At 26.6% G+C, this 16,923-nt stretch overlaps 2 protein-coding genes across 5 annotated transcripts in view; one reads left to right on the top strand and one right to left on the bottom strand.

Annotated features, from left to right (window-relative positions):
* The first annotated feature begins 1,115 nt into the window (after window positions 1–1,115).
* On the top strand, window positions 1,116–8,017 carry LOC124422715 (E3 ubiquitin-protein ligase Iruka). Of its 4 annotated transcripts, none has more exons than XM_046959548.1 (8): window positions 1,116–1,467; window positions 2,516–2,650; window positions 2,836–3,029; window positions 3,966–4,076; window positions 4,780–4,940; window positions 5,018–5,133; window positions 5,236–5,333; window positions 5,424–8,017. In XM_046959548.1, the coding sequence occupies exons 1-8, from the start codon at window positions 1,384–1,386 to the stop codon at window positions 5,512–5,514; spliced, it is 990 nt and encodes a 329-aa protein (XP_046815504.1). In that variant the 5' UTR covers window positions 1,116–1,383; the 3' UTR covers window positions 5,515–8,017. The 4 variants fall into 4 exon arrangements, with proteins under 4 accessions (XP_046815504.1, XP_046815503.1, XP_046815505.1 ...); XM_046959547.1 differs by having other exon boundaries at window positions 1,117–1,467; window positions 4,768–4,940; XM_046959549.1 differs by having other exon boundaries at window positions 1,125–1,467; window positions 2,836–2,987; window positions 4,768–4,940.
* Window positions 8,018–11,318: 3,301 nt separating this feature from the next.
* The window catches only part of LOC124422600 (flotillin-2), an 88,087-nt gene continuing 82,482 nt past the window's right edge, over window positions 11,319–16,923 (bottom strand). The window contains exons 6-8 of the mRNA XM_046959278.1: window positions 15,876–16,059; window positions 15,357–15,503; window positions 11,319–15,270 (exon numbers count right to left, since the gene is read on the bottom strand). Of these exons, the coding sequence (XP_046815234.1) occupies window positions 15,241–15,270; window positions 15,357–15,503; window positions 15,876–16,059 (361 nt within the window). The 3' untranslated portion in view covers window positions 11,319–15,240. The remainder of the gene's footprint in view (window positions 15,271–15,356; window positions 15,504–15,875; window positions 16,060–16,923) is intronic.

The following is a 16,923-nucleotide window of genomic DNA, read 5'->3' on the forward strand; positions in this document are numbered from 1 at the left end:
TAAACGACGGTAAAATATTATAAATAAGATATGAGAGATATATACTTATCAACAAATCCACGATTTTATCACAAAGAGATACTGTATGATGTATTTTCAAACAGAATTCTATCTAACATTTATTTATAATTATTTACAATTACTTTTATCGGTTTAATATTTATTTATATTTTACTTTCAATCGTAATAAATATTAACAAATATTCATTATAAAATCTTGTCATAATAATAGATAAGCTTTCCTTTGTAATCTTAAATTTTTATTTAATTCGTAGAATATAATTGTGCAGGTAAAACAGATAAAACAAAATCCCTACGCAAGAGCCATCTATATTACTTTATTGAAATATCTTGACGATTCGTTTCTCCTTTGTAATTTGTTTCGTTCTTAAGAAAACAAAGAAGAAGAAAAAAAAAATCTAAAAACAAAAGATATCGGAATAAGGCAAAAGGAATTATTTTATATCACAATAAATATTCATTAGGAGAATGTGGGTAAATAAAGTAGAAAGAAATAAAAAAAAATAATAAAAAAATAAAAACTAAGATATAGGACAAAATCATTAAAATCATATGATCGTGATATTGTTACCAACCGTTAGTACGTCACTGATCGTATTACAATGAGATTGTTAAATTCTCAACAAACAGAGATTATAGAAAACTTTATTGATGTTCTCGTTATTGTTATAATCACAATTAATTATAAAGGAAATATAGTGAAGAATTTTTTCATGTATATAACATCTATCTACGTGAAAAAAGAAGAAGAAAAATTAAAAAGAAAAAAGAATATCGTTCGGCAATGACGTTCCTTTGTAAAATAGGAGAAGGTAAAACAAACGACAACCAGTATTAATTCAGCTATACAAGTTCTGATTGGATTGGATTCTTTTCACCAATATTACATTTTGAATTGACCAATAGAAATAATCCTTAGAGAAGAAGAATTTGATATGCTAACGTATTCGATTAAAGTCGTTGCAATCGGTATAGGTACATCTTTAGTCAGAAACGATTATCTTCAATTGATAAGGACGAACTTGTAAAAGAACAATGAAAAATGATGTCGTCGTAATCGTATAACGACGACGACGACGACGATAATGGGTAAGTCTAACGTTAGCCTATCGATTACAAAACACGACCTTTCAATTTTCGTGGAGTAAATATCTTTAAAGATATATTATTGCATAATATATCGAGACGAAATGACGCCATCTAATAATAATACATACGACTACTGCACACGCGCCAGCCATCCTCGGCGAAGGAACGTAGTATCTCGAAGTTACGTGTAGTTTATGCCATCTACTTCTGCTATATGAGTCAGACTACGCACTTTAGGAAGTAGGGAAGAAGAGAGAGAAGGACACGTAAAACATGGCTGAAGCCGTTGTGGACGGGACTCCGGTGTCCCGTTTTTATTGCCATAAATGCATCGATGAAATTGAGTGTTTGCAACCCGTAAGTATGCTCTAATGTTGCTTGTAGTCGTTGTAATTCGTATGCGCATTTAAAATACGGCCAGCGAAAGTACAACATCAATCTGCAAGTTGTCAGTATAACCATGTGTGAAATTCCTATCCCCTGACCTCTCTATCGGAAACAATGCCATCTCCTTCGATGCTCATACATTAACAATCTTCAAGAGCCTTCCTTTGGCACAAAAATAAAATCTTTTCCTTCTTCAAAGATAAATACATGTACGTTTAGTCACGTTATTAACACGCAGGTATAACATCAGATTAAAACGCAAAAATCTATGGGTCGTTATATACTTTTTTCGACGCTAATGGTCCCTATTATCATGCAGCGTAAAACGTTTATGTAAATTTTCGGATCAGTCCGTGCGTCCATACTTACTATAATAATATACTTATTTCCTATATTACGTATAATTTTAATATCACAAACTGACAATATTTTCGTTGTAATAAATGACAGTTTTAATATTTTATTTTGGTTGTCCTTCCTTGTCCTAGATACTAAATGATATTATGAAAAAATGAATGGAAATAAGTATATAGATAAATGACTGTCTTTTTATTATTAATATAAAAAATATAAATAATATAAAAAATATAAATAAAGTTTTAAAATATAATGTGCGTTTACTTTTAACTTTATCAATGAACTATAGATAAGAATAGTTCTTTTTAAAATACATATAATATCAGTTCAATACTACATATATCAGTACTTATAATCTATACTCTTTCTTTCTTTCTTTCTTTCTTTCTTTCTTTCTTTCTTTCTTGTCATTGAAAATAATTATACATGTATATAACTATGTTCATAGAAAATAAACATCTATATAAGTTTTGTATATAACAAACTAACTATTTAAAGTACAAAGACAATTTTGTTTTTGATACTTATACAATTGATAATTTGTTTTTAGATGTAATTCTCAGATTCTACAATATATGCTATAGTTTTAATCGATTGCATTGTTTGGTATTATAATCTGCAAGTTTTGTTAACTTGAGTTTTTCTCTCAAATATTGGATAGGACTACACTTGTCCAAGATGTTCATGTGGATTTATAGAAGAATTGGAGGTTGGAACCAACGACAATGGTTCTGGGATGGATATAAGTGGCGAAGATCTAAGCGATATTGATATTATTGATATTCCAGGCTATAATGTGAGTCGTATGACTTAGTTCCTTGTTTAAATTATTTTGAAGATTGTAGTAAAATAAAAAAATATAAAAAAATAAAATAAAATAAAATAACCATTAAATGAATAATAAATAAAACAGGGTATTATAAAAAAAATTTTTTTAAATTATATACGGTACTATGTAATTCCCTTTCTTAATTATTACAGCGCTACCCTACTGATCGTGATTTTGTAGAAATGATATTGGAATCTCCTACCCTCAATATGCAACCACGTGCAGGTAACAGAAGCAATACGTTAGAAGGCAGAAGACGAGTTAGCTGGTCACGCAATACACCAGATACTCGTCGCTCCGGCAGGTACACTGCACTTCCTTCCCGCACTGGGCTTCTGCGCCATCGGTATTCCATTTACTGACATGATGACCCTACGAGGCCTGTATGATTAATCTGGCAATAGATTAATCAGCTTATTAAAAAAACTATTGCGTTTTCAAATGTTTCATTTAATTGATCAAACAAATAATTGGGTAAATTTCAAATTACTATCAAAGAATATTACAATATAAATATAAACTAATTAGGTTTAATTATTTATTTTTATTTTAATTATTTATGATTAATCATACAACCTTATGCACTCACCTATCGCCAGCTGTTTTATTGTACATTCATTGTTTATTTTTTAACTCATAACTGCATCAAAAAAATTAAGAACTGCTTTTAGAAAGTACTTCTAAATATACGTTGCTTGTATCTCACAACTATTTTAATTATATAAATAAAAATAATACATTCCTTTAGTTAGTAGGTTGAAGCATGCTTGAGACAACTTTATATCTTGTCATTACTAGTACACTAATTGTATGTTTGGTTTATTTGGTATAGCCACAGTAATTTCACATTTTTATGCTGGAATTTAAAAATATTTGAAAAAGAAACTGATAGAAATGCCAGAATCATCAATGATTAATACTTTTATAATGGTATGTATATGTGTATGTGGGTGCCATGCTGTGTTGTATTGTATCAAATTTCGTGGGATCTTTCCATGCTAAGCTATGCTGTATTCAAAACATACACAAATGAGCCAAACAACTTAAAAATGCATAATATATATATTTATTGAAAATAGAAATGTAAAAAGAAAAGTAGAAAAAAAATAGACAGCTTAATTATTTTTCACAAAGTTTATACTTTCTATGCTTTATATTGCATTAAGTTTTACAATGCTATTTTGTGTATATTGATATATTCAATTTCAATATAAAATTTCTTTTTTAAGTATTTAATATTATGCAATATTTAATCATTTAATGTATATATTTGTGTCAGCAGTCGTGGAAGACAAGAAGCAATACCTATTGAAAATTTTATTCAAGACTTCATACTTAACCTATCAGGAGCTGGTCTAGGCCATCCAGTTACACAAGATGGACAACCACCTGTGTATGTAGTACTACCAAATACATTTTTAATATTATAGTTGCTTATCATCAAAGGTCAAAACATTATTCATTTTTTTATTTAATACATGATGCCCCACTATTTACATTGTAACATTTTTGCATGTCAATTTGCTCAATTCTTTAATAGACATTCCATTTCCTATGCTCGCTTCCTTTAAAATGTCATAAAATATTCTAATAGTATTTATTTACCATTAGTTTTGTTTATTGTATATTGTCTGAGATATAATATAATTATATGAATATGTCAATTTAGTAAAGAATTATTTTAACATCTATTTCTATATATTGTCAAAATTGTGGTCTTATAATTTCAGTTAGTCATATTGAAAATCAAAATATTGAGAACATTAAGCACTGTAAGGTATCATATATAAATTATAAATATTGATGATAATTGATTATTTAAAAATTTATCATCGTCATTATTATTATTAATTTAATACAGGTCTTTGAGTATTTTCATAAAACAAGTACTAATTAAAATTTTTGAAGATATTTGTGATATCATTTGTGTGCTTGTCCTCATAAGATCACAAGTTAGATTTTAATTTTGCCTTAATATTTGTAAAATTCCAGATTATTTCAATCATAATGTCAATCGCTCAAAACGTAAGCTATTGTCTTTTTATTTTATATTAGTATTACTAAAATAAAATCGAATAATATAGATTCAATATTAGACTGTTCTTGGGAAACCCTGGAGATTATGTTTGGGGTCGGGATGGATTGGATGCTATTGTCACACAGTTATTGAATCAAATGGATGGAACTGGACCACCACCATTACCACAAAAACAAATTGATGCAATACCTAAGACAACAGTGACGCAAAGTCAAGTTGGTAAGTGATATTTTATTGCAAAATGTAATTTATATTAAATCTCTTTTAACTTTACTGCAATGCATTTTTATGTACAGATAGCAAATTGCAATGCTCTGTTTGTTGGGAAGACTTCAAATTAGCTGAACCTGTGAGACAATTACCGTGTCAACATTTTTATCATACACCTTGTATTGTACCTTGGCTTGAACTTGTAAGTATCTAATAAAATTGATTTAAAAATATTTTTTTTTTTTTTTTTTTTTTTTTGTTAAATATTATTATTTGATGTATATTACTTTTTCTTTTTTTGTAGCATGGAACATGCCCAATTTGCAGAAAAAGTTTAGGCGATCAGAGTACTGCAGAAGCAAATCAAGATACTGTTAGACCAAGTTTAGCTGCTCTCTTTAGGTATAGTAACAATTCACTTAAAATTAGATGTACTCGATTTAATCGTATAATTATTATTTACGATGCACGTTTATCATTCACATTCTACAGAGCTGCTAATGAATCAAACAGTAGCAGATCATCCTCCACTTCGTCGTCAACTGGAAGTACCTCCAATAGTGATTCTTCTAATGAAATGTGAGATTAATTATCAAATCTTGATGTTTTCCTGATAATGTAGAAAAAAAAATATCATTTTCCGTACTACAAATCAACTTTGAGCATTAATAACTTCGGTCATGCTTAAATTATATTAAACACGTGTCTACAAAGTTTCCTAATTTTGAATGAAAAAAATTAATAGTTATAAATTATAAGTTATAATCCGGCAGAAATTTTATGCATCCCTTAAAATTTTTCTGAATATAAGTTAAATCAAACTTCTTAACAACTGATGCACACATATACTATAGTTTCTATAATGTAACAATAGCAAAGTTATAACATATACTTTGATATGATAATGAAGAATATTTAAAGGTATGATGAAAGAGTACAGATCATGCAGTTTTTACAAGTGAGTCCAACACAGCTTGTAAGAAATACGCTATTACTGATTTAATCGTATGTACTAGTAAATATGTGATAAAATTTGTATCATAATTGAGATATAGAAAATTAATTACACAAAAAAAACGGTATGATTATCTCCATTAAGTTTTCACTTTATAGAATTAATAGTGAAACCACGTAGAACATTATAATAAAACTAAACAAATTTCTTATTTAGCATGAAAACTACACAAGAAAGAGCTTAATAACGCATTTTATTATGCGCTTTTATAGCCTTGATAATTATGATTTCATTCTAAAGAAAAGTATCGAATTTAATGTTTTTGCTTGAGAACAGTCAGTTATGACAATATGAACGAAGTATTATGCAAAACGTTACAATCTACTAGTTTCCAACATAGATTGTTAGATTAATATCGGATCATTTAAATCCTTCTATATCAGAAATATCACTGAATTATCAAGAATATTAAATAATTTGCAGTATGTATATTTCTCAATGGGGTTGTGCCTAACTGCATTACTGACTAAATAAGCATGTTATGTACAATTCAATTTCATTATGACAAAACAACAGAACAATTGGTATAGAATAGTTAATAAATATGGTCACTATCGTACAACATTAATAAATATATAAAATTCACTTTAGTTACGTGAAGAATAACGTTGGGGAATAGTAGATAGCAAAAGACATATATATGATAAAATAATCTATTACGCAATACAAAGACCAGGAATTGCTTTGCCAGTATTTGGAATTATAATTTTAACTTGACATAAAGAACACATGAATAATTGCTAGTGAAACTTTTATAAAACGTAAGGTAAAACTAAATTGAAATTTAAAAAACATAAGTCACAAATGTGTAGTGTACAGTTACTAAACATTGCATATTACTACACACTACATATACACATACACATACACGCGCGCGCGTATATATATATATATATATAGATATATACACACATAACATATATTTATGATATTTAACACAATGTGGATGCGTACTTAGAAGTTGTATGTAATTAATAACATAGATGTCTATATTTGTGATCGAAGTTAGTGTCCTATGTGATACGAATTTGCAAATGCTCATTTTCAGCCTGCATACAACGGTTACAGCCATGTTTTTTCTGAATGATAATGTAGTATGGTCACTTATCATTACGTGTCCGGTGGATAGATCAATGTTTTTATAATAAAATCGAGGAAAAAATATATAATATTCGTTTTATAAGCTCGATATATCACAAAATATGATTTAATAAATAAAATATTATTTCACAACGTAATTCTTCTATTAGATGTGTGACAAAATGGAAAATAGAATCGTTGATATCCGTTTAAGGGGTGGATAGATTTTCTCGACAAAATTTTTAGAGAAAACGACTTTTGTAAGACTATTGAAAAACAAAACAAAAATGAATGATTATTAATGTTTGGACCCTGATAATTATATATTATTACTGGCAAAGCAAAATATTCATTTGTTTATAGAAATTATACAATCTGCAATTTTTAGTTTTAAGATCTCTTTTGAAAGAGATATTCATCGATTGAAAAGGATATTCATCGTTTTGCGATTTAATAATGTTACATAGTTAAGAGTGATTGTTAACGATTTTACTTGAAAATACATGCATCAGTCGATGAAACGATTGATTTCATGCAAATACAATAAGTAATTTGGTACGAGTTACAAGCACTCTGATTTTATTTTTTTTTTTTCTTTATCTATTGCTACGTGGAGGATGATGTCAAAGCCAATGACATATTGTATGTTCTATTGTACCGAAAGATACATTGTTTTTAAGTTTAATTTTGTCATCTATCATAAAAAGTTTCCTCGGCTATTTATTTACTGTCATTGCTTTAAATAAAGAGAAGGAAAAAGTAAAACATGAAGGGATATCAATTTGTAAATGTATGCGTTACTAATGCCAGATAATTTTATTTCATATATAAGTAAATTACGATTGCAAGAATTCATTTAATATAAAAATTCTGCATATTCAATTATCACACGACCAATAGATTGCTTTATAGCTAATGATTCTGTAAATTGTTAGAATACAAAGAAATGTTATATTTATTCGTCAATAAAATAAAAAATATATTAGGAAAATATCCTTTTATCGATTCTCACATAACCTCAAATTATATTGAAAATATTTGTATAAAATATTATACTATATGAATATGTCTATCGATAGATTCGTTAATGAATTCGTCATTGATACGTCATTAATGAAACCTTTCAATAAACACAGTACCCAAAAACGGAATGGTCTTAAAGATAAAAGAAAGATCAAGAAAGGATATCAATCGAATTGAATAAATTTAGAATGGAGTAATTCCTTTTACGATCAATTTCTTTCATCGTAAAAAGGTGTGCATATCATATACGCGATGGACTTACTTATTTTACGATCCATTTATTAAAAATATGCGCTAATTCACATTGCGTATTTCATTACTTTCAATTAGAGTAGAACGTGACACAATTATTATATTGTCTTCTATCTACGCGTTCAGACATTTCTAGCACATAATTCTGAAAATATATATATATATATATATGTATGTGTATATATAATATATTATATATTAATATATTATATATTATTTTGCGTTTGTAGTTTACAAAAGACTAGTTTAATTCATCCTAAACACTTTGGTAAATTTTGAATTTCTAACTAGATCTCAGTATCCTCCCCTCTTCTCTCATCTAAGCTTCTCCCTCTTTCTTATTTTCTGTTCTTTTTTTTTTCTTTCTTATTTTTCATTTTTTTCTTTTTTGTTTTTTTTTTTAGTTTATTTTTGGTCGTATTCACAGATAATTAATCATTATTAATCGCTTATTTTTGCGCTTCGCTTATGAAAAATTCTGTAAACGATTCACACTGGAATTCTTTTTTTTTTCTTTTTTTCTTCTTTTCTTTTTTTTTTGGGTTCCTTTTTTAGATTTTCTCCCTTTTCTTTTTTCATATAAGAAAAAATGGCAAGTGAACGTGCGTGCGTTCATACGACGATTGGATGCATCTAATAATTATCATACAAATAATAATAATAATGATAGTAATAATAACATAAAGTAGAAGAAGAAGTATAATAATAATAACAAGAATAATAATGATGACGATAGTAATAATAGTTAATAATAATAATAATCATAATAATAATAATAATATTAATAATAATAATAATAATAATAATAATAATAATAATAGTAATAATAATAATAATAATAATAATAATAATAATAATAATAATAATAATAATAATAATAATAATAATAATAATAATATTAATAATAATAATAATAATAATAATAATAATAATAATAATATTAATAATGATAATAATATTAATAATAATAATAATAATAATATAAGCATTCATGTAGAGATTGATCTTTGCTTGAGACTTAATTTGTTTGCACATGACATAAACACCGATGTATGCGCTTGCTTATGCAACAATGAACAATTCCAACACATGTGTACATCAAAGTGCATATTCTAAGTAATTACAATGGTGGAATTTAATTACAATATATCTTGCGATTAAGGACCTTCGATACAACGCATGAAAATTTTGTATAGTTTTTTCCTCTATCTCTCTCCTAACATCTTTTTAAAATTACATATATCTACATATATTAATTGATTATGAATAAAAAGTCAATTGAATATCTCCTTTGTTAGAAGCAATAAAAAAAGTTTCACGATTTTACATGTTAAATATTTTAAGGAAACGAAATAAAACACTCAACTTTTGATTAAACTTTAAACCTAATGGGGTTTTTAGCTTTTCTTATGGAATATACTATAGTTTTAATTAATTAGATATTTTAATTAATTATCTTTAACAAATTATTAAATAAATATAGATTTGAAGTTAATAATTAACGAGATATTAACGTCTGAAGTATGTTACGTGGATACAAACATTAACATTAAACATAATAAATTGATCGTATATGTCACAATTTGATAGATTAGATTATTAGATCATTTAGATCACCTGATCTAACACCATTAGATTTTCTTATGTAGGGATTTATAAAAGATAAAGGTATATCAAACAAGAGTTAGAAATTAAAAAAGAATTACAAATAAAAATGATAAATACCGTTAATCAAATAACAGCTGTAACATTAAAAAATGTATGAACAATGGAATATGATTACATGATATTTGTATATGTATGATTATATTGACAATTGTTTATATAAGATGATGGTGAACACTTTGAACATTTATTGAATTAAGTAAACTATTATTTTATTCGTTATTATAAATTACTTTTAAACTATTTCTTTTTTCTTTTTTTTTGAATTAATAGTCTTAATAAGATAGTAATTATATTTATTATAAGGTTGTTTTGTATATTTTTCATTTTTTTCATAGCCTCCTAAGATTCATTACATCTAAAATTATGTACCATTGGTTATATAATTATACATATTAATATCTCGTTAATTATTAACTTCATGTCTCTACTTGTTTAATAATTTTTAAAAGATAATCGAATAAAATATCTAATTAATTAGGAAAATACAGGACGTTCCATAAGAAAAAGTAAAAATTATAAAACTACTGATTTAATTGGAAATTCTATTTCGTATTCTTAAAATATTTGACACATAAATTTCTAAAACTTTTTTTGATAAATTTACTTTCTATTGCTTATAATAAATGAGATATTTAATTGGTCCTTAATTTATAATCAATCTGTACATGTATATATATATATATATATATATATATATATATATATATATATATATATATATATATGACAAGTTTATTAAGTATTATAAAAAGATTTTATCAAATGTAAAATATTTTAAGGCAACCATTACATAGGTTTGAGATTTAAAAATCCGGATGTTATAAGTGAGACCATGTATGACATAATATAATCATTACAATATATAGAAGATTACTATTTTAGAACATTTTTTTAGACCAACGATCATTGAGTCCACTTGTATTAAAAAATAAAGAAGATTTTCGAAAAGAATCTTAAAACATAAATTAATATGTAAATACGCTGATGTAACGAAGATCCCCTAGTCTTTCGAAATCTAATGTGTACATTACGTATGTACGTATATCGAAGACGGTACAAGTATATATATAAAGCATGAGATTATGACACCTGTTTCGTAATCGTTTAAACGAAAATAGAATTTGAGTCAAAGAACTTGAAAAGAAATTGTGCGTTCAAATAATATCAATTGTTTTTGGCTATTAGCTTTTTTGATTCGTCATTCCAAAGAAATAATTGTAAAAAATAATAAATTGGCGATACGATATATCGCTATATTTTATTTATTATATGAGTTTCCTTCTTCGATATATAGCAAGATCCTATATAATGGATCTTACGGGGGAAAAAGAAAAAAGTAAGTCAGATGATAAATCACGCGATCATCCTATATGTCGTACTTTGTGTTATACAGAGAATTATAATTATTATGTGTCATTAAATCATTATCATTGTCGTCGTCATCATTGTTATCATCATTATCATCATCATCATCCAAGAATAAAAGTGCATGAAAATAAACCAAGGGGAATGTATAATAATAATAATAATAATAATAATAATAATAATAATAATAATAATAATAATAATAATAATAATAATAATAATAATAGTAATAATAATAATAATAATAATAATAATAATAATAATAATGATAATAATATTAATATTAAAATAATCTTTTCTACTAAATGTAAAATATATAATCTTACTTGGAATTTATATTTGGAGTATAATAAGAACGGTCTGTTTATCAAATACATGCAATTCCTAATGCTCTCTTTGTTAGTTACAATGATACAAAAAACAATAATAATAATAATAATAATAATAATAATAATAATAATAATAATAATAATAATGATTATATATTATCTCATTAGACGGATTAGTAGTAATAAGACCGTTTTACTAACAACGAGAGTAGTACATCGATATAAAACGACAAAATTAATATCTTAAAACTAATTACTAAATTACTGCATTAGAAATACAGATTTTATAGCGTTAAACGTAAATAATTGGCTTAGCTAGGCTCGAACGAGTCCGTGTTTAATTATGTATAATATAATATATAAATATCATTTTGTGTACAATCGTTATTTTCAAAAATTAAATCACATGTATTACCTTTTTTAATCGAGAAGCAAAAATGATTCTATCATTTAAATTAGCATTATATCGATTAACCCTTTCGTTACTATAGGCATATATATATATATATATATATATATATATATATATATATTAAACTCTTCATATATTACAGACTGATATATACGTTCAATAAATAGCGCTCATATATTTAGATATAATATATTCTCATTTGAAAATATATTAGTTATTTTAGATACACGAGTACTTTTTTCGACCGCATATAATCATTTGTTTCTTTTGTTTTTGAATTTTTCATTTTGCCATCATATAATTTTAATATTGTTTATCGACAAGAACAAGCTTATGATTTAGCTCTAGCGAAAGGGCTACAAAGGTAATGAAAAAATAGAAAAAATGAATCGAAGACATGTAAAAGATCAATATGGATACTGTTATATGATCAACTTGAAAAATAATAAAAGAAAGTCCAAATAGAAAATAATGATTGTTTAAAATTTATTCATTTATTCTTAGTTAGAGCGATCTTGAAAGTGATGATTGAAACTTTGATGACATTATTTTTAACATGGGTAAGCTAACGTCGAATTATTTTAAGCTATCCAAGCTTGAGTATCTTCTTTGACGGAATTGATCGAATTTTCACCGTCGTTTGGACATTCGATGATATAATCGAATACCTTTAAAGATCTGATCTAAATCCTTTATTTAAAATTATCTTTTTAAAGACACCTCGTGAGTGTGTATGTGTCTATGTATGTGTGTGCATGTCTTACGTGCGAGAACTTATTATTCTCAACTCGAATTTTTACAACTAAGTGTATATGTATATATGTATATATGTATATATGTATATTTATGTATATATATATATATATAGTGTTATATATATATATATGTATATAGTGTATATATATATATAGTGTATATATATATATATATAAATATATATATATAGTGTATATATATATATATATAAATATATATATATAGTGTATATATATATATAAATATACATATAAATATACATATATATATAGTGTTAAGCAAATTTTTAGCTCGTATTTTACTATGTATCGGAACGATCACGCTAATTGTTCGCTAAAAAATATTTTTCTTCTTTTTGTTTTATTTTCTTTTTTTTTTGCTTTTTTTTTTATTTTTTTTTCGCATTCTTTTATACGGGCTATACGATGTTCGAAGGGAGTGTATAATTTGATTATTTTCAGTGAATTTACGTCCTTTCGTCTCATTTGGTCGCATATACGATTTTATCGCTTAATTAATTTCAATGTCATTGAGAATGACATCTTGGTTTTATTTTATTTTATTATTTCTTTTTGTTCTTTTTTTTTCTTTTGTACTGCCGTAAATCCGCTATTTTTGTTTTGTTTTATTTTCTTTTACTTTTGGGAAGACTTATTTATGGCTGACAATCTTATGACTCCCAATTTCCCTTTCAAAGATGTATCTACATATAGAATACATACGATGTATTCGAGAAAGATTTAATGATCCATTCTCTCTATGTGAAAAATATCAGATCCTAGTTTCGATCAGTGTGTCTCTCATTATCCTTTCTAATTTTCCTTCTCACTATTAAGATCATATCGGTATATACAGATTGGCACTGTTCTGCTCGGAATATGTTATTACCCATTTGAAAAGCCGTATTAGTTCCGATACGTAGTACAAGAGCATGCAGTGTAGATTTTTTAACACGACGAATTAGAATAAAGTATCTCTTATTTCGTAAACGGAGACTTCGGTTAACACTATCGTACAAAGTGTTTCATTTAAAGTCATGTACATTACGAGATAATGGAATCACTTCGACGATTGAAATCTAATCATTGAGAAATCAAAGTTATATATATATACATATATATATATATATATACTTCTTCCTTTCTCTCCATTTATCTTTCGTTTTCTTTTTTTTGTTTCCTCTTTCCCTCCTTACTTAATTACGTTCCTCTTTCCGGTTCGTCGAAGTTTCCAAAATATTTATTTTACGATAAATCTTTGCTTTAAATCGATCACTTTGTACGCATGTACATACATGCATATGATCGCTTAAATAAGTATATACAAATGCCTAAAAAAAGTATCCGACATAATCTTATCCCATACACGTTTCTACGCTTTCTCTTTTTCCTTTCTCTTTTCTTTGATTTAATTTTATTCATATACCATAGGTTGAACACAATGATCGAAAATTTCAATCACAATAGACTTGTAAACTTATTAATGGCGTTACCATTCGATCGCTACTTCGTAATATCAGTGGCTAGTTAATTTTATAATTACTAAATGTCCGAAGGGCGAATGAAAATAAATTTTTCGTATTCGCCGCGTTTCGGGACGTTTTCTCGTGTGTTACGCGCTGTTAAATCGTCTATATTTAACAACGTTTACAAATTTCGATCGATCTACTCCTTTCAAAAGTTTTCTTATCTAAATTGCTACATACAATATATACGTGCGCGTCTGGGTTGGAATAAAAAAAACAAAAAATAAATAAATAAACAAAGAAAAGAAAAACAACAATTAGTTTTGTCTTTGCGGAAGGAAGAAACACGAGATATGCGAGTGCGATTGAGTGAGTCGAATTCTATACAATAAGAGAAATATAGTATCTTTTTGATCGGAAGAAAGATTAAAAAAAAAAGAAAAAAAAAGAACAAAAGAAAAAGAACAAAAGAAAAACAACAACAACAATAACAAAAGAAGAATGAGAAAAAAAGAAAACAAAAGTATTAACTGTGCGTTGCATGTTCACTGTCCGTAAAAATTAGAGATAGTTTGTTGATAATACGATCGATTTTTAATCAACGCATCTTTATAAAACAAAATGAAATGTACTTTCCTCTCTCTCTCTTTCTCTCTCTCTCTTTCTCTCTCTCTCCCTCCCTCCCTCCCTCTCTCTCCCCCCTCCCCCTCTCTCCCCCCTCCCCCTCTCTCTATCTCTATCTCTATCTCTCTTTTTCTCTATTCGACTTCGTTCCATTTGAACGTGAGGTAGAGTGATTCGGGAAACAGGAAAAAGTGAAATACCGTCGGTAAATAATAGAGTTTAGCAGAGAAGTCTTTGGCAGTAAAGATTTTGTTCCAATATGAAGAAATTCTGGCGAATTATTCGCCTGGTCGCTGTATTCTTCTTTCAAGCGTGATGTCTTACTTTGCACCTGGTATTTTTCCTAAAACCTAAAGGAAAATAAATAAATGATAAGGAGAATAGATAATATTATGTAAACGTTAGCTTAAATTTACATGTACAATGAATTTTTTACCTTTGAAAGATCAACACCTGTCAATGCTTGAACCGCTGGAGGTACCTGACCCACTAAACGTGTGATTTCATTGCTCGTTGTATCACTTCCACTTAACAGAACTATCTCTTCTATTCTTGCTAATGGTGCTGCAATTTCGGCAGCGATCTATGAATAGGAGAAAGAAAAAATTAGAAAAAATTCAATTGTATTGAAGTAAATTATACGTAGGATTACTTTATTTGACAAAATCTAATACGACCTTCCGAAAATTGGTCAATGAGAAATAAATTCTTGAAAATTTGCAAAACTTTTTCAAAAGATTATCGCCGGACAGTATGAAATACTTCACATGAAATATTCAATGACTCATGCATAAAATTGAAGTTTCGAAGCAACATACACAAAAAAGAAAACAAAAAAAAAATCAAAAAGAAAAATAAAGAAAAGAATGACAAAAATTTCTACAAAAATTTATAGAACGGAAGTCGAGTTTTAACGTACATATATGATGTACATATATAAGATTTGTTTCTTTACCTTCGGCAGGGCGTTCAAAGCGATATTGAGTATCGCTGCCTCGCCATATTTCTTGTAAATTGCAGCCTTCATCCGCATACGTTCAGCTTCTGATATTCCAACGGCTTCCAAAGCTTGAGCTTCGGCTTCTCCGATTAATCGAATCCTCTCAGCCTCGGCTTTAGCTGCGCTCACCGTTTGCGTTCTGTTCATTTAAAGATATATTATACGTGATATATTAGAATATACATGTATATGTATGTGCGTGCGCACGTGCTGATAATTATGATTAAGTGGACTAAGTTATATATTTTTCTTATTGAAAGTTATTTTATAACTTTCATTCACTTTATATAAAATTATAAAACTTTGAATTTGTGTCTAATAAAAAATATTTTTTCATTATGTAAGAAAATATTTTTCACAGTATTTTGATGTTATAATTTTATGATAAATTTTGTATGTAATAATAAATCTTTACGAGTATCGTGTAAAAACATGTGTTATTTTTATATACTTCATATGAATTAGATTATTTTCAATATTATTCAATAATCTTGAAATGATCTACAGCGAAAAATATTTTAGTTTTATTCAAAAAAGGCAATCATAAACAACGTTATTTATTTATTAATTTTCTAATTATAATCATGTTAAATTAAGTTAGATTAATATTAGATATTTCTTCTATTTCTTCTTCTTCAATAAAGGTATTTTGTTTTTGTGATATTTTGAGAGTATGAAAATATTTATGACAAATTGACAAAACGTACGATAACATATCAATTATATCTTCTTTTTTTTTTGTAAGTGCAAATAATTGCATAGTGGTTATATTTCCCAAAAAAACAAAAAAAAAAAAAATAAACAGTATACTAAAAACTATGTGATCCAGTTCTATATCAAAATTGTTTCAATGACCACTTTTGCAAAGTCATAATGATACATAAAATAATACATTTTTAATATTTTTTTTTTTATTTTAAATTACTCTACGTTATCAAGATATAAATAATTGTAATATAAAATAAATCATAAAATAATTTTTTTCAATTTTTTTGACTTAATC

Source organism: Vespa crabro, chromosome 3, assembly GCF_910589235.1.
Source record: "Vespa crabro chromosome 3, iyVesCrab1.2, whole genome shotgun sequence".
Lineage (NCBI taxonomy): Eukaryota > Metazoa > Arthropoda > Insecta > Hymenoptera > Vespidae > Vespa > Vespa crabro.

Coding starts and splice junctions, on each gene's coding strand:
- LOC124422715 (XM_046959547.1), top strand. CDS start 1,384: ATGGCTGAAGCCGTTGTGGACGGGACTCCGGTGTCCCGTTTTTATTGC. Junction 3,030..3,965: donor ACTGGGCTTCTGCGCCATCG/GTATTCCATTTA, acceptor TTGTGTCAGCAG/TCGTGGAAGACAAGAAGCAA. Junction 4,941..5,017: donor AGTGACGCAAAGTCAAGTTG/GTAAGTGATATT, acceptor TTTTATGTACAG/ATAGCAAATTGCAATGCTCT.